Source organism: Brachyhypopomus gauderio, chromosome 6, assembly GCF_052324685.1.
Source record: "Brachyhypopomus gauderio isolate BG-103 chromosome 6, BGAUD_0.2, whole genome shotgun sequence".
NCBI lineage: Eukaryota > Metazoa > Chordata > Actinopteri > Gymnotiformes > Hypopomidae > Brachyhypopomus > Brachyhypopomus gauderio.
The window spans coordinates 5126447-5150847 of NC_135216.1; the positions used below are offsets into that span (position 1 = coordinate 5126447).

General features: G+C 39.3%; 1 protein-coding gene across 1 annotated transcript; it reads right to left on the bottom strand.

The window, feature by feature from the left end:
- Positions 1–666: 666 nt before the first annotated feature.
- Positions 667–24147, bottom strand: LOC143516149 (olfactory receptor 10J4-like). Its single transcript, XM_077007737.1, has 4 exons — positions 23242–24147; positions 20334–20355; positions 910–1032; positions 667–791 (listed from the first exon to the last, which is right to left on the bottom strand). The coding sequence occupies exons 1-4, from the start codon at positions 24139–24141 to the stop codon at positions 667–669; spliced, it is 1170 nt and encodes a 389-aa protein (XP_076863852.1). The 5' UTR covers positions 24142–24147.
- Between the last annotated feature and the right edge of the window lie 254 nt (positions 24148–24401).

The window sequence follows — 24401 nt, forward strand, 5'->3', positions numbered from 1 at the left end:
GGAGACTCAGGGGCTTAAATACAAGGAATCTAACGAGGGGCAGGTGATGACAATGACACAGGGGTGTGGTAACAAACGAGAAATCAAAACCAACGAGCAGGGCGGGACAAACAGGCAGGGAACACGGACATGAGGGAACCCAGAGTGACAGCTACGAGAGGGGGCGTTGCCCTACGTGACAAAGACAAATTTAGTTACTAAGACAGTAAACTAGTGAATAAATGTAAAATTCAAGGAAAAATTTACAAGATACATATATATTTGGAAATATAAGAGTTGATAGAATATAACCCAGTGATTTACATGAGTTACATTTGAGATTTTTTTTTTTACTTTTTTTTTTGCCAAATATGTCAACCCCCCATATATTTGTTTATGTTAAATGCCTTCATCTTCTTAGTAGTCTCTTGGATCTGGTTTGTTCTCATGTTAGAGTCAGTACTACTGTTTCCTGTTTAGTAATTTAGTGTCTTCTTAGTGTAACCCTGGAGAATTCATCATTCTATCTGCAAGGTCAACTCCACCCATCTTAGAGTTGTATTGACGGATGATATTTGATCGCGAGATGGTCACATTGTTTCAGTTTTTTGTCCCATCTCTGGCAGTTGTCTGCCCACTCATGCTCAAATTGGTCCTCCTCATGCATAAACTGGGCTTGATTTGATATTAGTGAAGAAGACCTCCATCGCATCCCACACCCTTCCTTGGACTGTTCTTGATGGCTTGGTCCTGGTGTTGTCTCTTCAGGGTTTGAGATATCAGCCTGCTCTTGCCGTGTTCGAGAGTGACGTCTAGGAGTGCGTGATCTGGCAATGTCATGATCTGAACAATATTCCTCATATACATCATGGTGATGTGTATGTCCCCTGGTAAGCTGAGAGGGCTGTGGAATGGTGTCATCCCACCCACTACTGTCCTCCTCACTGCTGCTTGGCTCTTGTTGTGGGGGTTGATATTCAGTGTCCCCCACAATATCATCAGTGTCTGACAAATTTTCCACCTCTGAGTTGTCTCCAATAAGTAACTCCAGTGCTTGAGATAGAGAATAACGCACTGAAAAATAAAACATCAAGAGAAAAAAAATCTAATTAAAAAATATGTAGATTTATTTATAAAGCATGGTAAAAAAACTTTTTTTAACCTAAAACATCCCAAAATACTGTCATTGTTAACATATATGACGTCCTATCAACTGAACTAAGTTCGCAAGTCCACATGTAAGTCATGTTTAATTGTTAAAAGTTGCTAACTTTTGTAAAATTTGACATTCATAACAAACATTGAACACTTTTATACATATCAGAAAAAGAATCAGCCACAAAATCTGATCAATTTGTTTACCTGGTCGACGTTTGTATCGGGAGTTCCCATCCGAACTTTTGGGTGTATTGTCTGCCATCGTGAATCAAAATTGTAATGTGTTATACACTTCTGCCACCACTAAGGGGCAGTATAACGTCCTTGTAAGCGGACACCATTGTAGAGCAAAATTTTGCGCTGTGGTCTAGACCAGCGTTTCTCAACCGGGGTGCCGCGGCACCCTGGGGTGCCGTCTGTCTTCATCGGGGGTGCCGTCAAAATATTCTGATGTGAAATAAAAAACTATAGTTTTAAAATTTGAAGTTATTATACGCTTTAAAAATCATTAAAATGTATTTCATATGACCAGATCTCTCAAGTTTGGTGGGCGTGAGCTTTTTTTCAGGCGGGGGGGATTGGAATCTGTCGCGATGGTTAGTGTAGCGGCTGTGTGTGTGTGTGTGTGTGTGTGTGTGTGTGTGTGTGGTTGGGGAGCGGGCTAGCTAAAGTCTACCAAGAAACAGCGCGATCTATATTCTGATTGGTTCAACCTGTTATAATATACAACCGATGGATTGGCTGAATATGCTGCGGTGTGCGGCGATTAGATTATTTAAAAAATAAATTAATAATAATAATATTCAAGCGTGAGAAATTCCATGTGTGGCGTGAGAGCGTGTGAAATCGCTAAATATGCGTGAGTCTCACGCTCAAAGCGTGCATATGACCTGCATATGACCAAGGTCAGCACGTGATTACGCAGGTTTCCCACTGACTGTAAGTCACATTTATCTGCTCTCTGTCTTAATAATCACTTTTTTTGTGTTATGTTGGCCGGGAGATGGTTGCAGAGAGTATGTTTTCAGGGTTGCCAACGCTCACGCATTGAGCATGAGACACACGCATTTGACCGTTTTCACACGCTCTCACGGCACACTTCCGATATCTCAAATCCGAAAAAAAATCTTGTTTATTTATCTGATCCATATCTATGATTCAATGAGTTACTAGTTCGCTTTGGCGCCAACCACCCGCGATCGATAGATTGCGATATAATACTTAATTTGTGTCCATTTTACGTTCACACCCCCCCTCCCCCCGTCAACAACTTACGTCTCCACCCCCCCCACCCCCCAAAGCCTGTGTTTTTAACGCATTGTAAACTGGGGTGCCTTAAAATTTTGCATGCATATAAAGGGTGCCACAACTGAAAAAAGGTTGAGAAACACTGGTCTAGACAACCCAAAATGTTATGTCCACGCATGTGGATGGCAGGTCTAGTGTTCCGGGAATGTTCGTGGACATTCTTTTTTTTTTGTAAAAAAAGATTGATTTTTTTTAGGTTTTTTATAATGTTCGCAATAGGACATTCCTAGGCCATAAAGGACGTTCCCAGTAGGTCCCCTCAAAGTCCTGGCGGAACGTTCCTAAAGACACATTCACAGGACGTTTGGTGATGTCCCTGTATAGTCGTTGAATTACAATTATTTTTGTTACCTTTAGAGAACGTCCGGACATGGTCCCCCGACGGTTGTCATGGTGTGTGCGTGAAAGGCAGTCAGCTGATTTCAATTTATGTCACTAGAGGACATCTATACAAACCACCAGGGCCGTACTCAGACTTCTTAAATGATTTCACAGATTTTGCAGCAAATTTAGCAGTATGTTGTGACAAAATAATAATGGTAGGAGACTAACATATATTTTGAGAACGCGGAGGATCCACTGATAAGGGCTTTTACTTCTATATTGAACTCTGTCGGCATTATACAAAATGTAGTACGTCCTACACATAATCAAAACCATACCCTGGATTTAATCTTAATGCTGGTGTGACGCTGGCGTGCGGGAGGAAGGAGGAGACACGACGAGCGTCTGGCGATGAACATACGTTTATTCACACAAAGCTCAGCACAAACGGTGCAAGCACGCTGACGCTAGTGCTTACACAGGCATGAACTTTAGACAAAGACGAGCACAAGACACTGCGCGAACGCACATTAAATAGGTGAATTACACATACCCACGTGACCTCGAGACAAGGTACAGGTGATACCACGAACACGCTCACAGACGACCCACGCCCACGGAAGTACATACATGGACATAACGACACGCAGACAATGTAGCGGCACGCCCACAGGGAGGGGTCCGGAGCTGTCACCGTGACAGCTGGGTATTGACGTAGATAATATAATACACAATATATATACTCCCGCAAACCGTAGCAATCTCTGATCACTCTTCAGTCCAATTCGAGCTTCATCTTAAAATAAATACCCGCTTGTCTCCTCGGCAGTGTATAAAGCGCTTGATAAAATAATCAACAGCAACACAGTTTATTGAAACTGGGGGTGGGCATAGATATATATTTTTTATCTAGATTAATCTCACTGAAATCTTGAAATTAATTTAGATTATTCTAGATTAAAATGGCTCATTCAGAATATGCGTGCTACCCAAGTAATGACTAAAAGTCAGTTTATGAGATAGGGTTTCTTAATACAGAGGGTGCATTAGACCAGGGGCTCATCTCCTGTTTCCAAAATGCATCAATGACTGCTTGAGAAAGCTGTTCTACTTTGATACTTGAAGAAAAAAAACATGCTCAATAAAATTTACTAGTGGTCAATGGTTTATTCAGTTAAACATGAAAATAGTACTGTATGCCTACATACTTTAAGAGGGCATATTCAGTCAAACATGAATTTGCCTACATACCTACATACAAGCCTACATACAAGCCTACATACAGTACATTAAAGGGGGTTGATAACATGTTTATTCGGCTAAACATGAGATTTGAAATGTAAGCCAACATTTAGTACAAGGGCTTGATAACCTGTTTTCGGCGGTGGCGACTCTTCCGCTGGGCTGCATCAGTGCTTGACCCAGCGTCAGCAAAACGGGTAAGCAAACAAGTGCTTTGCGTTTAAATGGTACTTCAGACTGGTAAAACTCCTACAATAAACTAATTCCGCGTTGCATAAGGTGCAAACAATTTTAGTCTTGTCAATGTCTCCATTAAGAAGCTTCTTAAAAATGAATTTTCCATGAAGCAAACCTAGCGGCTTTGTGGCTGCATCCATGTAAGCACATGTGCGATTTTGTTGTGGGTGGTAATTCACAGGTTTGAAAACACATTCTCGCCCCCTACTGTGCAATTTGGTTAGGAATATAACCGAGCTAAACTATCAAGGTGAATGTCAGCAGTTTGCTTACCTATTTTGACCCAGTTCCCAACCCAACTTTAAGAATAGATTAACAGCGATATTTTTTATATAGCCCGATAAGAGTATCACATTATCGAACGCCGATAACGGCCCACCACTAATTTAAACATGACATTTATTGTTTCAATAAAGGCAGACGGCTAAAGTACATCATTTGTTGTGCATGACTTCAATCTCAATCCTGTGTTGGGTACAGATATCCATGGTTGAGCAGAATTCCTTGAAGTCGTGATTGCTGGATGCTGGAATGTATTCTATTACAATAACTTGTTGATAAGGCAAATTGGAAAAAAATAAAAAAACTACTCCTGTTGTTGCTGGTTGGTACTTGTTCTACTATTATTTTTCTGTTAACATGTTCAATTCTAAAATTCTCTGCCAGGGCTTTTGATAACATTTATATTAGGGCTGCAGCTATCGAGCATTTCAGTAATCGAGTACTCTACTGAAAAATCGATTCGATTAATCAAGTAATCGGATAAAACAGAATTGCTTAGTTAAGGAGTAATTAAAAATACAAAATGTAACGTTCTACGCGGGGCAGAACAGGGAGGCGGACACAAACGCTGAGGAGAGCGAGATTTATTCAAGGAAATTCCATAATCAGGGTCGTAATAACTGGCGCAGGTCATATTGGGAGGGCAGTCCATACATGAAATATACACAGGCATGACACGAACAGGAAAAACAACAAGGCAGGCAAACCAGGGGAGAACAGGCAAAACACACGGAGGACGGGAAATACAAAAGAGCGAACTCACGTAATGACAATGAACAGGATTAAACAAAAAGACCGATACGGACATGGGAGACACAGGGACTTTTATACACAGAACTAAACTAGGGACGGGTGATGACAATGACACAGGGGCGTGGTAACAAACGAGGAATCATCAAAACCAACGAGCAGGGCGGGACAAACAGGCAGGGAACACAGACATGAGGGAACCCAGAGTGACAGCTACGAGAGGGGGTGTTGCCCTACATGACACAAAAGAGAAAACAAGACATTTCACTTAATAATGACTGACCAATCGGTTTCCTTTTTTAGATAAGTTATATTTTTAAATTCACAACATACATTTCCAAATTGTAAATGCAAATAGAATTAAATACCACAAGTAAATAAATTAAATTCAATTACTCTCAACTTGGAATTTCTTGTATCAAAACTACAGTATATTAGTCAATATAAATTTATATAGTCAATATAAATATATTAGTCCATTGCCTTTTTCCATGTCACATGTCACTGTAAAAAAAAAAAATCAGCAAATTAAAAAAAATTGTCAACTTATTACAAGTGATTTTTTGAGTAAATTGAACTTTTCACTCAAAAGTCTGCCCAACTCAAAATATAACGTTATATTACGAGTTCACTTAACTTAAAATATTTTGTCCATAGAATTAATTACAGGACAAAGCAGTGTTAGTTGGGAGAACAAAAGCTTTCACAACTTATAAAAATGAGTCCAGTCAACTTAATATTTTAAGACAAAGGCAATATAGTATTTTTATAGCAATAAAGAACACAATCCAACAAGATGAACATTAATAAAACATTTATTAAAGAGTATTACAAAATTTCACATTTCATTACAACATTAAAATGTACATAAAAGCAGCATCTATTAACATTTACGGCATTTAGCAGACGCTCTTATCCAGAGTGACTTACAAAATGTTCTTTGCATCCGATCACAGAATTCATCCTAGGTAATAGTACGGATAGGACAGAATTTGTCCTAGGTAAAATGTATTTCCGGGGGCGCGGCACTGCTGCATGACCCTGAGAGCTCGTGGCTAAATGTTTGTGGTGTTATAGTAGTAATTATTATTATTTTATTATTTATTTTTAGGGTTCACACACATAGTGTGGGAACCCTATTGTAATTGCTCGAGTTTTTCTTATTATTATTATTTTTCAGGCTGTAAAACGCATACTGCAGCCTAGACCGTAAGGCCCAGAAACACCAAACTTGGCAGACAGGTGCACCAGAGGTGCAATGAGGGAAACCCAGACAATGACCCACATTGGCCTGATGGTGGCGCTATAGCGCAGCATTTTGTGTTTTGGTCCATATCTCCTACACCGTAGGTCATAGAAACGAAACTTCTGATGGATTCCTTGGCTAAAACCAAACAAAAAAGCCTCAAGGACCCTTTAGCTCCGCCCACTTAGATTTCGAGTTAATTTGCATAATGTGCAAAATCGCACACATCTTTGGGCCCAAACTTGTCCCTGGATTTTTCACATACATGCACATATGTGGTATCAAAACGTTCAGAAGAGTCTGAACTTTAAAATCTATCCAGCAAAAATGCTAATTTCTTCACTACCTAGTCAGTATAAGCCAATCAAATGAGGGGGCGTAAATTCAATAGTAAATTTTGCGCATATGGAGCTCTAACTTAAGAAAACTTGCATGTAATGAGATGGCACTTCACAGACAGCTTCCCTGTGAGGGTCTGGGGCAGCTCGCAGAGGTTGCCATACCTCACCTGCTAGGGGGCGCTATAACATGCAAAAATTTGCCCCATGCACTCAGATTGGCCGATCCACATGAAACTTGACAGACATCATCTATGGGCCTCTGGAAACCAGGTCCTAAAGCAGACATGCCATACTTCCAAAATGGCTGACGTAATCGGCCAATCAGTGATCAGCACGCGTTTGACAGGCTTACCATTGGTCGATCTGCACGAAACCTCTTGGGTGTGGACAAGTGCACGCCCCCCATGACATAATCCAGCCGGGTGTCGATTGGCCACTGGGGGGCGCTATTGCAAAAAAAGCAAGTATATCCCCTACATAATTCCACTTGGGAACATGCAATTGGACTCTTTTGATTCCTTGCAGTAGTGCGAACAACTTTCCCATTACATGTCCTATTAAAAAATGCACAGTTTATTTACAGTTAATAATAGTTTGAAATCATCACTTTTCATACTGCTCCTAGGATTTTCATACTATCATGTCAAACAAAGTGTTATAATACTCTACAGAGTGTGAAATCAAAAAACAATCCAAAGATTTTGGATTTGAGGACACTTATACCTGCTAAATATTTTTTTAATGGACAGCATCGATACATATAATATTCATATTCTTAAAGCTCTTTCATATTTTATCCAATTCTGACCAAAATGCACAAGCCCATTCAGAATCCCATCCTGAACAAATTTGTCAAGTTTCATCTAAATCGGTTATCGTATGGCTCTACAGTGCAGTATTATTTACAATGCATAAAAATGCATGTAAAGTCCCTCTGTCACCTTCTCCTTCTCACACGCACGCAAGCTGAAACTCACACACACACTCAGTCTCTCTCACACTCTCACCCACATTCCCCCTCCCATCTCTGTGCCCTAAGTAAACATTGCTCTGGCTACCTAGATCTCTCTGTGTCTATTAACCAGGCACACACACATACAGGCGCAAGCAGGCCTTCCTATAGCATTCACAATGACACTTCCCTAGCCATACCCACCCATATCTCAGTGACTAACACATGCTCATACAAACTGATATTTGGCTTCTTTTTTGTCTCTCTCTCACACAAACACACAGACACACACACCTTTATACCTATATGTATGTATTGTCATAGTTTGAGTACACTACCACACACACACACACACACACACACTTCTACCTAAATGTATGTAAAGTTTGTATGCATATCTATAGTATATGTATAGTATATGTCAGTCATGCCAGTGATGTCAGTCATATCAGAAATGCCAGTCATGTCAGTTACATCAGTCATGTCAGTCATGCCAATCATTTCAGTCCAGTCATATCAGTCATTTCAGTCCAGTCATATCAGTCATGTCAGTCAAATCATCAAATCATTACAGTCATGCCAGTTATGTCAGTCATGCCAGTCATGTCAGTCATGTAATGCCAGGCTTTGCAGACTACATTCATACTTTGAATACACGGGCAGTCATGTTAGGCGTGCTAGGTGTACAAGGAGTGAAATAACAAAACATAGTCTCTGGCTCCCTCAATCTCTCTCTGTCTGTAATATAGAGGCCCAATCATGTATAGACAAGTGCAGGCCTTCCTTTACTGTTCACATAGATGCAGCCCTAGCCAGATGTGCTATTTTTGTGTCTCCCTTTCTGACACACGCAGATGTCATCACACTCTATCTGTAGAGCACACACTGACCAAACCCAAACAGCTTCTTTTCACTTTTAGGTCTAAAGGACCTTTTGGGCTTCCTTTTGCCTATTGAGGCCAAAATGCCTATTGGTGTGTGAACCCGCCAATCGCCGCTTGCGGCTATATTTTATTATTATTATTAGTATTTTTTTCTTTTTTCTTTTCTTTGGTTTTATATATTGGTTTGATATATTGGTTATGGATCCTTTTAGAATGATGCTGGCCTTGTGCCTCTGTGGGTTTTTAGTGGACAATGCGTGCGGATTAACTATTACGGAACAAATCACATACACTCGGGAAGATCTGCTTTCTCTTCGTTTTGCGAAAGCAACTGGCCCAAGTACAAGTGGAATACCAGAGGATTGCAGCAGGCAAATTCGGAAAAGTCGCCGGAGGAAAACGCGTGTTGGAACAAAGAAAAGGGGATCACGAGGTGGGGTGAGAGAAAGACTTCGGAGACGCGGCGAGCGGTTTCCCTTGCCGGTGATCACTCTTTCTAATGTGCGATCGTTGCATAACAAAGTGGAGGAACTCTCGGCGAAAGTGAAGTATGACAGAGAATTCAGGCAGAGCAATCTCTTGTGCTTCACTGAGACATGGCTGAGGAAGGAGTCGAACGAGGTGGCTCTGTCTCTACCCGGCTATACTATAATCCGAGCGGACAGAGATCATGGTACATCACTGAAATCTGTCGGAGGCGGTTTATGTATGTATGTGGATAATAATTGGGCCACTAACTTTTGTGTACGAGAGCAGTTATGCTCGCCCGATCTTGAGATACTTACGGTGTCCTTTAGACCCTTTTATCTCCCCCGTGAGTTTGGGCAGGTGACTGTAATTTTGGTTTATGTGCCTGGTCCGGATTATGAGGGAGCAGCTCTCAGAATTATGGAAAGTTATAACAGTGCCCTCTTACACTCCGCGAATCAACCTGTTTTTATTTTGGGTGATTTTAATAAATGTGATCTGTCTGTATGCTTGCCTAATTTGCATATGTATGTGGATTGCCCGACTCGCTTAACACGGACATTGGATCAGTGCTATGGGAACATTTTGGAGGCCTATAAGTCTGTGTGCCGACCACCTCTGGGTAAGTCAGACCATAATGTTGTGCATCTTTTACCAAAGTATAAAGCAAAATTGAAGCAAAGTAAGCCACTAACAAAGACTGTTAACTTATGGACTGAACAAAGTATAGGAAAAATGAGGGATTGTTTGGAAGACACGGATTGGCAGGTGTTCTTTGATAACTGTTGTGATGAACATGAATTAACTGACACCATTGTTTCATATATTATATTTTGTGAGGGTAACGTAACTGAGAGTAAGGTAATTAAACTGTTTCCAAACAATAAACCATGGCTAACAAGCGAATTGAAGGACTGTATAAAAGAGAAGAAAATTGCTTTTAGGAATGGAGATGGGGAGGTGGTTAGGGAGAAAACCAGGGAACTTCGTGGGAAGATTAAAAAGGCAAAACTGGAATACAAGGATAAGATTGAGAAACAGTTTTGTTCAGGCAATGCCAGACAAGCTTGGGTAGGTCTGGATCAGATGATGGGTAGGACAAAGAGGGTAACACCTAATCTTACGTGTGGTTCGCTGCTTGTGGATGATTTGAATATATTTTATAGTAGGTTTGATATAGGAGATTTTAAAATACAGTGTGAGGGGGTTTTGAGTAGTATCCCTTCATATTCACCAATAAAATTGACAGAGAATGAGGTTGCAACCAGTCTTAACTGTGTACAGCCTAGGAAGTCTCCAGGCCCAGATGGCCTTGGCGGTCGTGTAATTAAGGCTTGTGTCCATCAGCTGAAAGGAGTCTTTACTCAGCTCTTTCAGCGTTTATTAGATAAAGGTGTTGTCCCACATTCTTGGAAATTGACTAATATTATGCCTCTGCCTAAGAAAGTTGGGGCATCTGCTTTTAATGATTTTCGGCCAGTAGCCCTGACCTCTATTTTGTGTAAAACAATGGAAAGGGTTGTTAAAAAGCATCTCATATCCAGCATAGAGAGTGATCTTGATCCACTTCAGTTTGCGTACAAGAGTCAGAGGAGTGCTGAGGATGCTATTCTTATGCTCTGTGATAAAGTAAGTTGCCATCTCCAGCAGCCAAAGGCCTACGCTAGAGCCCTTTTTGTAGATTTTAGTGCGGCATTTAATACAATGAAAACATATATTTTATTACAGCGTTTGGTAGAACTAGAGGTAAATGGTGGTATCATCTTATGGATTAAAGACTTCTTGACTGACCGCCCTCAACGTGTGAGCTTGAATGGGTCAGTATCAGATTGGATGGTTGTAAATAGTGGTGCACCTCAGGGATGTGTTTTATCCCCAGTGTTGTTTTCTATTTATACAAATGGTTTTAGAATTTGTGAATCTGGTTTTTACTTATTTAAATACGCAGATGACATGGCACTCCTCGGTTTATTTAATGGGAAGGAAGGCCATGATGGGGGACGGTTTCAGGAGCATGTTAGTGCTTTTCAGGAGTGGTGTGAGTTGAGTAGGTTGGAAATTAATGAGGAGAAGACAAAGGAGATGATTTTTCATAGGAGAGGCCACAGTGAATCCCAGCCTCTGGTGAGTATCAAGGGGAAGGCAATAGAAGTAGTCAGTTGTTTTAAATATCTGGGCACAGTTTTGGACAGTGGTTTGGCCTTTGAGGGAAACTGTGAGTTTATTTATAAGAAAGCTCTGCAGCGTATTTATCTCATCAAAAAACTGTGCGAGTTTGAGGTTAGTCCAAATATTGTGGAACTAGCATATCGCTCTTTGGTCGAAAGTGTACTGTGTTATAATGTTACAGTCTGGTTTGGGAACCTGAGCTGTAAGGGCAAAGGGAAGCTTATGAGAATAGTAAAATTAGGTAGTAAACTAGTAGGAAGAGGACAGAGACTTATGAAGGATCTTTATAGGGATCGTGTGCAAAGGAAGGCATTTAAGATTATAAAGGATCCTCTACACCCAATGAACTCACAATTTGAACTGCTGCCATCAGGTAGACGGTATAGAGTGCCAAAAGCTACTAGGAATATTTATAAGCGAGCTTTTTTATCAAATGCTGTAGAAATTATGAATGAATGAATGTTTTTTTTTTTTTTTTTTTTTTTTTTTTTTGTTATATGTTAAATGTTATATGTTGTGGGGTGTATGCCATGAGTGATCAAAGATGAATTTCCACACTGTGGACAATAAATGTTATTCTATTCTATTCTATTCTATTTAAGATACCATTGAGTCAGACTACTACTAACTACCAGTGCCGTTTTAAGGTATTTGGGGGCCCCAAGCAAAGACACCAACCGGGGTCCCCCCCAACCTAGGTATGGGATTACCCGGGACTAGGGTTGCTAGGTCTGACAAAAAACAAGGACACTGTCATACTGACACAGCGAGAAATCGTGGATCGTGGTTTTAACTAACCTAGTTTTTTTCCGGGACTGATTATTAAAAAGAAGAAAAACCGGGACAGCCCGGGAAAACCGGGACAGGCACGTGAAAACCGGGACAGTCCCGGGAAAACCAGGACAGGTGGCAACACTACCCGGGACGTATATATTGTTTTTAGCCTACCTGCTGCTAAATTACACCATTTGGACAGGTAGGCCTAATTTATCCAGTGTAAATCATCACTTACCACTGTCTTGTGTTTTTTTGTGTTCCTCTTCCTTCTTTTGTTTTCTCTTTTGGCTTCCTGATGGATCAATTCGCTTCATGGTTAAGTTTCATATTTGCCGGCATCTAAAACTTGGCTGTCTGCCAGGACAGTGTCTGCCTGCCTTCAGCAGCTGGTGGGAGGGGCCCCCTTGAGGGGGATTCTGAGAACAGTGTCATTGCTCATGACTTTGAGAATGTAAAGGGGAGCTCACACAGTTTGTTGCTGCATTTAATTCTTAACCTGTTGTTGTCTGGGGGCCCCAGGCCAGCTTGGGGCCCCAAGCAATTGCCTGGTTTGCCTGCCCCATCGCGACGGGCCTGCTAACTACAGGTAGTGATGCCACCTGTCCCGGTTTTCCTGAGACTGTCCCGGCTTTCGCGTGCCTGTCCCGGTTTTCCCGGGCTGTCCCGGTTTGTCCTGATTTTTCTTCTTTTTAATATTCGGTCCCGGCAAAAAAACTAGGTTAGTTCAAACCACGATTCAGACTGTCTCTGCTCACTTTAAATGTGTTTTTTTCGCTCGCTGTGTTCATTTTCAACCCCTCCTGTAGAGTGTTACATTCGCCGCCACCCAGACCCCCCCCCCCCCGCTCAACAACTTACGTTCGCCACCCCCCCCCTCAACAGATTACACTCGCCACCCTGTGTCAGTATGACAGTGTCCTTGTTTTTTGTCAGACCTAGGTGGCAACCATAACTACAGGAGTCAATGTCATTACCTAGAATTTTGCAAGTTACACGTTTGCCAAGAAGCACAAATAACCATAGACAGACATACAATATTAAAAATATCAATGATGAGAGAACTGCTTAAATATTTACATATTACAGTGTCACGGAAACGTTCATATCGAAACACACAGCAGGACACTAAAGCCTAAAGTGAAGAACATTCACTCAGAATTCATTATAGCCTATGTGTTAATTTAAGCGGCGCGGGGCAGGAGACCTCTTTTCACTGCCGGTGGTTGCTAGCTAGCCTGCTAGCTAAAGTCGCAAATGTGAGGACCGTCTATGGTTTATTTTTCCATTTGCTTTGTTGCTACATCAGAATTAGGACGTCTACAACATCTCGAAATGATTGTTTGACAATAATGTCCTTTACTTATACACTACCAGGCTTATGTAAGAATGTCTGCATACATTTAGAACTATGCTAACACTGCTACATCTTAACTGCATTGGCCTTTAGTGGAAACGAGACCATTAACACACATTAAAACTTTGTTGAAAGTGACTTATTTGAAAATAACATTTTCTATACCTGTTTATACAAGACCGCTGGGTATATAGTCATATATAAGTGTTATTTGGCTTATGATATTGAAACATTTGATTTTAACCTCAAGAATTACTTTGACCCTTTAAGTATACAATCTTGAGAAATGTGAAAATAAAGTAAATTTATCTGCAACATGACTTACTACTGAAAATGTACTCCATACTGTAACGCTGGGTGTGGGCAGAAGGACGAGACACGGATCCTTCTTTTTGCAGCCAACGTCACTGCTTTTATTTAACATAAGCGCAAGACAGCGCACACAGAAACACTTCTACGAACACGTAACGTGGAGAATCAGACAACGACAAGCACAAGACACTGCGCGAACGCACATTAAATAGACAGGCAACATGAGCCCCGAGTGATTACGAGATGTTCCACAGGTGGGACGGATGAACACACACAAACAAACCACACCCACGAGAATCCACTGACGCAGACGGCAAGACGCAGACGACGTAAACACACGCCCACAGGGAAGGGTCCGGAGCTGTTCCGTGACACATACCTCGTGCGGTTGCGGTAGCTAAAGGACTTGCAAACGTGCATAAGCTCCTGCACAGCCGGGAAACCCCGTAGCAAATGCTACTAACTTGAAGTGCGCATCATTAAACAAGTTAGTACAGTGGACAAGAAACGTAAAATAGTAAGTTACATCGACAAAGGAAAATAAGTTAGGAATACGTTGGATCTGAATTTGTTGAAATTACTTAAGATGATATGTGAACTTTTTTTTTTGTTCAAATTACATTCTTACTTTAGTTTCGAGAACTAAACAAAAGTTGGATTTTTTACAGTGTGGGCTTGCTGTATGAGGTATTTAACAAGTGACGGTGCATGTTGACAGGGCAGTGAACTGGGTACACTGTACTGGGTATAATTTGTTGTAATACATTAAACACTTTGCAATGTATAAGCCTTTTCCATGTCAAAGATGTCAGTGGAAACAAAATTCAAAAACATCAACTGAGCCTGAACCTGACAAGGTTCCGGCTGCCTCTGGCTGATCAATAGCGCTGGAAACAGATGGAGTATTTTGTGCTTTTTTTTAATATTCTTCTGCTATGAGAGGTTTTACAGCAACGTCTTACAATAGCCTGGTGACAGAAGCCCAGTTTTATATTGTTGATCTAAAAGAGCAGCCAGCATCATGGCAAAAGTACTGCTCTAGTGTGTGTCTACTATTTAAAATATGTGATGCTTAAAAGTATGGGCTTGGAAAAGGTTAAATCTTTCTCATAAGGATGTCTCCCCAGTACCAGTAAGCCCTGTATGAGCACCTTCATGTACGGAAGTGTTTAAGCCCAATTCTCCTCCAGTCTTTGTGTAACGCCAGGTACTCAGATCGAGAGTAAAGATCCATAAGCAAATTTAAACCACAGCTTTTTAATAGTGGAACAATTTAAAGAGCAGTGTATAAAGTCGACAGTCCAAGTTGGCAACAAGATAACAGACTGGGATGAGGTACCAGAGGGTGAGGCAGTAGAGAGAAACACTATGTAGAGGTCAATGGTCAGTAACAGAGAGAGCAATCCAGGAAGCAGAAAGAGTCACAAGAGGGGTGAGACAAAGGCAGAAGTCAAAGACAGGCAGTAATACTATCAACAGATAGGCAAACAAATTCTCATTTACAGGGTTGCCAACTGTCACGCATTGAGTGTGAGACACACGCATTTGACCGTTTTCACACGCTCTCACGCCACACTTCCGATATCTCACACCGAAAAAAAAACTAAGTTTATTTACCTCTGATCCACATCTATGATTCAATGAGTTACTAGGTCCAAGTGAACTTCAAAAGTTGGCAACCCTGCATTTATCAAATGCTATGTATGATCAGGAATGAGTAGGCAATACTTCACAATGGGATGCTGAAGCAGGCAAGTATAAATTGGAGACATAATCAGCTATAAAGCAGAACAGCTGAAGAGTGAAGTCTGGTGAGGACCTCTGTCTGTGGGCTGGGGCAGTGAGAACGGATCTTTTCCGAGATCCCTCTGACCCTGCCACTGAACATTTGATATCAGTTGATAGATTAGCTTGATCCCTATATTTAGAGAAAATGAAGTCGCAGATTATTTCCCCAATGATTTATCGTATAATGATGACTCTGAATTCCACCCCAGCCAGACAATTGTGGAATTTGCCACAGGAAAGACATGGTGTATTGCTCTAAATAATACTACTTTTGACCAAATAAAAAAAACACATTTGTTTTCAGTGCTATTTACTTGGACTCCTTTCCATGCCCTCTTTCTCTCACACACACAGCCCAATCTCTCTCTCTCTTTCACTCTCTCGCACACACACACACACACACACACACACACACACACACACACACACACACACACACACACACACACACTCACACACACACACACACTCTCTGACCAGACCCCAATCACCCCTTTATTGGTTTATGTCATTCATTTTTATCTCATTTCATGTTTGACTCCTTGTGTTTGCAGCCCTATGTAAGCCAACAGATTCTGTGTTGGTGTTGTGTACTGTCAGCTGTGCACTGTCACTCAGAGCTGTTTCTGCTGGCTTTTCAGCTACTTTATGTATTTTGTCATGGGCAGTAAAGATCCTTTCTGTATATCTTGCAAATCTGTGCTTTCACAGTAACTATGGAAGATTACAGTGGTTCAGCACTTTCTGTCAGATGCTGTTATATGAAAAGATAGCAACCTGTATTAAAATAAAATAAAAAAAATCATATTACTGTGTGAAGCACAGTACAAGGGAAGGGAACATAAGACAAGGAAAGCCAAGTTAATTTGTATAGCACTTTTCATATACTATAGCAATTCAAAGTCCTTTACACAAATATCTAAAAAACAAAGCATTAAAAAACAAAGTCTATTACATCTTGATATGTAACACATCAAAAAGCCTTAACAAAAATACAAGTAAAAGTAGAGTAAATCAGGATTAGAAACAAAAAATAAGTATTACATTAAGTATTATATTAAATAAATGATATGAAATGGATAGGAAATGCTAATGGTTCAAGTAAACATTAAAGTTTAAACAGTTTTGTAATAGATTTTGTAATATACATTCACTACATAATTGCCTTTTCAGCCGCTCATATGCTCATCATTCTAAGTATAATATATTTCTAATGTTAATGGACTAGTGTATTTTTACTACATACAAACATTGATATTTACACATTTCTTATTCCTATATATTTAGAAATTTATATTTGTATTAAATAATTGAATAAAAGAATACATTTAATAGATTTCAAGAGAGATTTTATGTATCACCTCAGAAAGATCTTCACAAAAACGTACAAGAGTGAAATACAATTAAACATAAAAAGTGTGAAGATGAAATATAATTTTTTTAAACTATCAAGTAAATGATGAAGCATATTTATCATGTTATTATTGATGAGAGCATAATGTCAAATGCTTAAAACGGTAATGAATTAAAATGTTCCTTTTTAATATTGTATAAATTGTTCAGATTATTCATTTTTTATTAATTTGTTAATGTATTTTGTCTAATCTGATGTTCTGATCTTAGCTATACAATCCCAAAGCATTGATATCGGGATTGAATACTGTTCGGAGGTCTACTTTATTTCAGATGTTCTGTTGCAGTGGCTTCCTTACAATGCCTACTGCAGAACAAAGGAGGTGAAAATATAATAATCTGTAATAATACACAGAGCACATTATTTTTTTTTTTTTATAATTTGTTTTTATTGTTATTTTTTTATATTCAATAGAAGGGAACATAGATATCAGCAACAATAACAAAAAGAAAAGGCAGATCAGGAGAAGTCAGGGACCATTATCAAAGAGTTGAAATGCTTTCCACATACATGCATATGTAAAGAAAAAGAGTTACATTGTGCTATATATCTGTTGTCTTTTTTGTCCTCAGCAAGGTTACATAGCTGCTAATACAGGAGGGTTATTAGCAATTACAGAGTGGTAAAAAAGGAGAGGGGGGGACCCTCATACACACATATACGTCCACACACGTGTGGTCAGAAAAACAACAATATTACATGAGAAGGTATATCATTTCAAAGCCAAGTATGATGTCCAGTTTCTCCAGTACTTTTCACATCTGTTAGAGGCGTGTCTTAATGAGAAAGTCATTCTCTCCATAGCATAAATCTCCTGAATAATTTCTACCCACTCAGAGAGAGTTGGGGATTCTGTGCTTAGCCATCTCCTAGTTATTGCTTTTTTACTACCTGCTAATAGAAGTTGTAAGAGGTATCTATCCTGTTTTCTCACTCCAGCTGGTATGTTTCCCAAGTAAATGACACTGAAATCAAAATCAAGTTCAAGATTAAGTATTGCTCTGATCTCCTTTACCACCTTTACCCAGTAAGTGGAAATGTTTGGACATTCCCAGAAAATATGAAAATGACCTGCAGACATATTACCACACATTCTCCAACACCGGCCATGTATTTCATTGTTACTTTGTAATTTTTTAATATTCGGGGTTATAAACCATCTTAAAGTGTTTTTCCAGGTAAATTCTCTCCAAAGACCTGAGCTAGAGGTAGTAGACATTGTCCTGCATATGTTTAGCCAGTCATCCTCAGCTAACTTTATATTGGCTTCTTTCTCCCATCTTGACTTAACGTACATTGTGGAGAGACCCCTTTCCAGCTGTAGAGATGAGTAGATTCTTGAGATTAATCCTCGGTTGGTGTTCCCTTTGTATGAGTCAATAAATATCTTAATTAAAGTCATTCCTTTTTCTCCCACCGTTTTGATGTTTTTGTTAAAGTAAGATCTCAATTGAAGATATCTAAAGAAATCCTGTTTCTCTAAATTATATTTTTTTGTAAGTTGTCGATAGGTATTTAAATCTTTTTTGGCGAATATTGTACAGTATGAAGTTATGCCTTTATCCATCCAATATTTAAATCTGGTGTCCAATTTAGCTGGTGTGAATTCTGTGTCATATGTTATCCAACGTAAACTTCGTGCATTCCTTTCAAATTTCGAATCTTTAATTTCTTTATACCAAATATTTAGAGGGACAGCCATCCAGCCGGTAACCTTATCCAGGTATTTCTTTAAAAGGTTTTTATCACCTAGTATAGATGGCAGGGGTATATTCAATTGGCTTTGTTCTAAATCCTTCCATTTTGCATCATGTTCCGGATCACACCAACATACCAGAAAACGTAACTGTGCTGCTCTATAATAGTCTTCTAAGCAGGGTAAGGCCATTCCACCCTGTTCCCTGGGTAACTGTAGTGTCTGTAGCCTAATTCTTGGTTTTTGTTTTCCCCAAATAAAGGTTGAGATCATTCTTTTCCACTCATGAAACTGTTTGAGCGGTATTTCCACCGGTAATGATTGAAAAAGAAAAAGCATCCTAGGTAATATATTCATTTTTATAACATCTATTCGGTTGGACATATTCATTGGTAATAATGACCAACGATGTAAGTCTGCTTTGATTTCAGCTGTTAGTGGGGTATAATTATGCAAATAAATACCAGATAGGTCCTTAGGTATTCGCACACCTAGGTATTTAATTATGATACTTTCCCATTTAGATATTTGCCTTTTGTGAACTTTTTCCTGTGGGTTATAGTTAAAGGTAAGAGTTTGAGTTTTATGTAAATTTAGTTTATAGCCTGAATATGTTCCGAATCTTTTAAGCAGAGACAACAATTTAGGTAAACTTGCTTCCGGTTTAGTCAGGGTCAAAAGTATGTCATCTGCATAAAGACATATTTTATATTCTGTATTCATAATCAACACGCCTGTTATATCTTTATCCTCTCTAATTGCCTGTGCTAAAGGTTCGATAAAAAGGGCGAAAAGTGTGGGGCTAAGCGGGCATCCCTGTCGACATCCCCTTTCAAGAGATATTGTTTTGGATAGATTCCCATTTATTTTAATTCTGGCTGTTGGAGAGCAATATAGGCATTTCAGACAATTAATCGTTTGATTATCAAAACCGAATCGTTTGAGAGCTAAATACAGATATTCCCATCGAACTGAGTCAAACGCCTTCTCGGCGTCCAGACTAAGAGCCAAAGATTCAGCTTGGCTGTTTCTCATATGGGCGATAAGATGAAGAGCACGTCTCACATTGTCCTGGGTATGTCTGTTTTTTACGAAACCCGTTTGATCTGTATCTATCAGGTCTGGGATGATATCTTCCAATCGTGCTGCTAGTATTGATGCAAATAACCTGTAATCTATGTTAAGAACAGAAATAGGCCTATAAGAACCACATTCTGTTTTATCTTTGCCTGTTTTGGGTATTACTGAGATCACTGCTTGTCTCCAAGACAAAGGGGGTTCTCCCCCCTTAAGAACATAATTAAAGCAGTCATTAAGTAACGGTATTATTATCTTTCTAGAGGTTTTATACCATTCCGATGGGTAACCGTCGGCACCTGGCATTTTATTAGTTTTCAGTCTTGATATAGCTTTACCTATTTCTTCCTCTGTTATCTCCTGAGTTAATATTCTATTTTGTTCAGTTCCTATTGATGGTAGATCTAAAGACCTCAAAAACTGTGACACGTCTTGTAATTCGGCTGCTATAGGTTGGGCATACAATTTTGTGTAATACTTTTCAAAGGAGTGTTGTATATCTTCCATTTTGTCACATAATTTGTTAGTCTGGGGATCTTTTACTTTCCGTATAAATCTTTCTGCTTGCTGCTTACGTAATCTCCACGCCAATAACTTCTTAAATTTTGGGCCATTCTCATAATAGTTTTGTTTAATTAGTTTCAATTTCTGCTCCATTTGATTTTCATATAAATTATTTAGAAGTTGCTTTGTATTTTGAATCTGGTTTAAAACATGGATTTCATTATGTATCATATGTTTACTTTCCAGGTGTTTTAATGTTTTAGTTAGGTCTCTCATTTGTTTTTCTTTTTCCTTTTTCCTGCGAGCTGTCCACATTATAAGTTTGCCTCTAATTACAGCTTTTGCAGCGTCCCACAACACGCTGGGCGCTACCATTCCATTGTTGTTATTAATCATATACTCTTCAAATTCTTTCTCTATATATTTTAAGAGTAGAGGGTCGTTCAGAAGGCTAGTGTTAAGTCTCCATAGGGTCTCTTTGGGTTTGTTGTCTAAATGTAATGTTAAATATACACCTGCATGGTCAGAGATGTCCCTTACCCCTATATCACAGCTCTGAATCCTGTGTCTCTCTGAATCAAACATAAAAAAATAATCAATTCTTGTGTAGATAGAGTGTGCATGGGAAAAAAAAGTAAAGTGTTTATCACGTGGATGGAAATCCCTCCAGACATCTACTAAGCCAGATTCTTTTAGCAATTTATTAATATATGTTGCAGCAGGGTTAATCTTTATTGTTTTACTTGAGGAATCTAATGAGGGGTGCAAATGGATATTCCAATCACCCCCGCATATCAGCACCCCTGATGTTTCCAAAGATATTGAGTTAAAAATATTTTTAATCAGCCGTTTATCACTGCCTGGTGGTCTGTATACATTCAGCAGTGTAACTTCTTTATGATCAAGAAATCCTTTAACCATTATGTAACACCCCTCTTTGTCAGTAATCTGTGAGGAAAACTGGAAATTTATTCTGTTTGAGATAAGTATAGCTACCCCCCTTGTATGTTTATTTCCAAAAGAAGAGTAATATAGGTTCTTAAACCCCATTTTCCGCAGCTTCTCATGTTCACTATTTGAAAGATGTGTCTCTTGCCAGAAAATGATGTCTTGTTTTTCTTTTTTCATTTTAGATATGGCCTTGCTCCTTTTTATAGGGTTATGTAACCCATTTACATTGAGAGAAATTACTTTATATTGTTGATGTTGCATTTCACTTCAAAAAAGAAAAACTCTTCACCTAAATATTTAAATATCACATGGTAACCTAAACAACGAATCTGCCCAAAAAACAAAAGGAAACTTAACTTGCAAACAGTCATATTTAACAACGGTGACCTCCATCTTCGAAGTGTGAACTCAACTTCTAAGTTAGGAAGGGAAGCCCTTAGAACTAAAGGGGCCCTACCTAGTGCAACCTGGTGTTTCTGATCACTTGGGATCAGAACTGTGCACATAGAACGCGGATATCAATTACCAGACATACGGTCGGTTTTAAGGTTCTAAGCTTACAACAGGAAATTTTCCGTATCTTTTAAGAGCTACTTATTGTTGTTACCGGACTTTTCTTTTATTCCTCTCTCTTTTTTTCTTTTCTTGGAAACCAATCAGTCCGTCGTGTTAGCGGGTTTTTGTGTTGTGTCTCCGCAGTGACGAAATCCTTTTAACTTCTCCCGAATGTGCTTCAGACGGGCTTCGCGGTGTCGACGTGATGTTCCGCCCGCAGCTTCCCATGAAAGTTGTGTCATTCTCGTCGTAAGAGTACCTCGCTCTGGGGGCTCCGCATCCAGGGAGTCCATTCCCCTACTCTTCAAATCCTCTCTCGCCTCTGGTGCGCTGTTGTAGATAACTGGCCCGTTGTCAAAAAAGACCCTGAGTTTCGCAGGGTAAAGCGTCTGGAAGCGGAGTCCCTTTTCTTTAAGCGCTTTTCTAATTGTGGAAAATGCCTTTCTTTTCCTGAGTATTTCGGGAGGGTAATCTTGCTCAAAAAACACTCTTTTGCCTCTGTGGTGTATCTCTTTCTTTTTCCAGGCAGATCGAAGAACCATTTCTTTTGTTTTATACTCCTGGAAACAGATCACTATAGACCTTGGGTTAGAACCTTGTGGTGGTCTAGGTCCAAGGGATCGGTGGCAGCGCTGTATGTCGAGGGTAGCGTTGGGAGAAGATAACTCTGTTGTGATAAATTTTTTTAGAAATTCCTCCATATTATCTCCCTCTGCTCCCTCCTCAATTCCGTGTATCCGTATGTTATTTCTGCGTGAACGCGCCTCCAGCTCTGTTAGCTGCGCTTGAGTATTCTCTTGGAGCTCTAAAACATGAGAGAGTACCTGCTTAGCTTCGGCGCTCCACTCTTCCATTTCAGCTATTCGCCGCTCCGTCTCCTCAACTCTGCCAGTTATTTCTTTCAGATCAGATCCGATAAAGTTCAGCTTCTGGTTGACTTCCTCTCTAAAGTCCACCAGTTCCTTTTTCAACAGTCCCACCACTTCGCCAAGCTCTTTTTTCATGTCCGAACGGATCCCCTGTATCTCGCTAATGATATTAGCTTGAATAGCCTCCATAGCTTCGTGTCCGGTAGGGTTGCTAGCGTCGTCGCCAGCCTCTTCGTTTTCATTCGAGGGTTTATCGTCCATCTTAAGGTTTTGTTGCAAATTTCCTCTTGTCTTTCTTTTATGTCCCCCTTCCATGACATAAGGTACACTTTTCGGCTTCAATACTCAGTATTTGTTAGAGGGGGAATAAGACCGTCTGGGAGCCTCAAACTTAGGCTGCTACTTGTGTCTGCGCCATACCGGAAGTCCAGAGCACATTATTTTTATTAGTTTTTCACTCACATATTTTGTGTTGTCAGTTACTACAATCAATTGAATTGGTGACAAATTCAAGGAAACATCTGTCTGAAAAACAGTAAAGTTCATAAACACAGAAAAATGAATTCTACTAAGACATGACTCTTTCCCTTTTCCCAATAAATACCTTAATTCTGTTTAAAATCTCCTTCAGTTTTAATCCATATATAATTGGGTTGATTAGAGGAGGAAAAACCAAATTTTCAACTGACATAATCATAGTTAAAATGTGAGGTAAATTTGCTTCTAATCTGCTATTGATAACTTCAAAACATGTTGTGATACTGTAAGTAATAAAAATAAAGAGATGTGGGATGCAGGTCTGTAGAGATTTTCCTCTGAAATCTTTGGAATTCTTCAAACATACTGCAAGAATTCTCATATATGAGAAAATTATGAAGATTGCTGGTGGAAACACAGAAACGGTTAACACAAACAGTCCATATGAATTGTTAACAGAAATGTCTCCACAGCTTAATTTAACAATTGAATAATTATTACAGTATATTCTATTCAATTTGAATTTACACAGTTGAAGGCGATATGTTAAAATAATTAATATAGCATTTTCACAGGAAGGCAAAAACCAACAGAAAAATAAAAGCTTTTTGACAGTGGACATGTTTACAAGAGTTGAATATTGTAATGGATTACATATAGACACATATCTGTCATAGGCCATGGCAGATAACAGTGTAAACTCTGATGTAGCATATGTATAAATGCAAAAGGCTTGCAACATACAGGCTTGGTACGAAATAACTTGTTGTTCAGAGAGTAAATCATAAAGTAGTTTAGGATAAAGTGCAATTGCTCCAAAAACAGAATTTAACAGCAAGGCAGCAATGAATATATACATAGGCTCATGAAGATGTTTGTTTGTGTATATCACAAAAATAACTACAGCATTACAGCAAATTATCAATATGTATACTGTCAATGTAATTGTAAAATAAATAAACTTATAGTTTTGTAACTCCACATGTCCCTCCAGAGTTAAGTATGTAATATTAGGAGCAAAATCCATGACATCCTGCACAAATCCATAAATCTTTAGGAAGAGAGTAGTTGGTGTTTTCTTAATGGTCAGTCGTAATTGTTGTACTGCAGCTGTTTAAACATGTTATGCTGATGAGATCAGCTGTCTGGACATTTATATATTCTCATCTGGATATGTTCCTCTGTGATTTGTTGATTGTAACTAAAACAATGTGAAGTCCCACATTGGTCTGTGAATAAATATTGACATATTTTATAGTCCCTGGTAATCTTTTGGTATCACTGTCT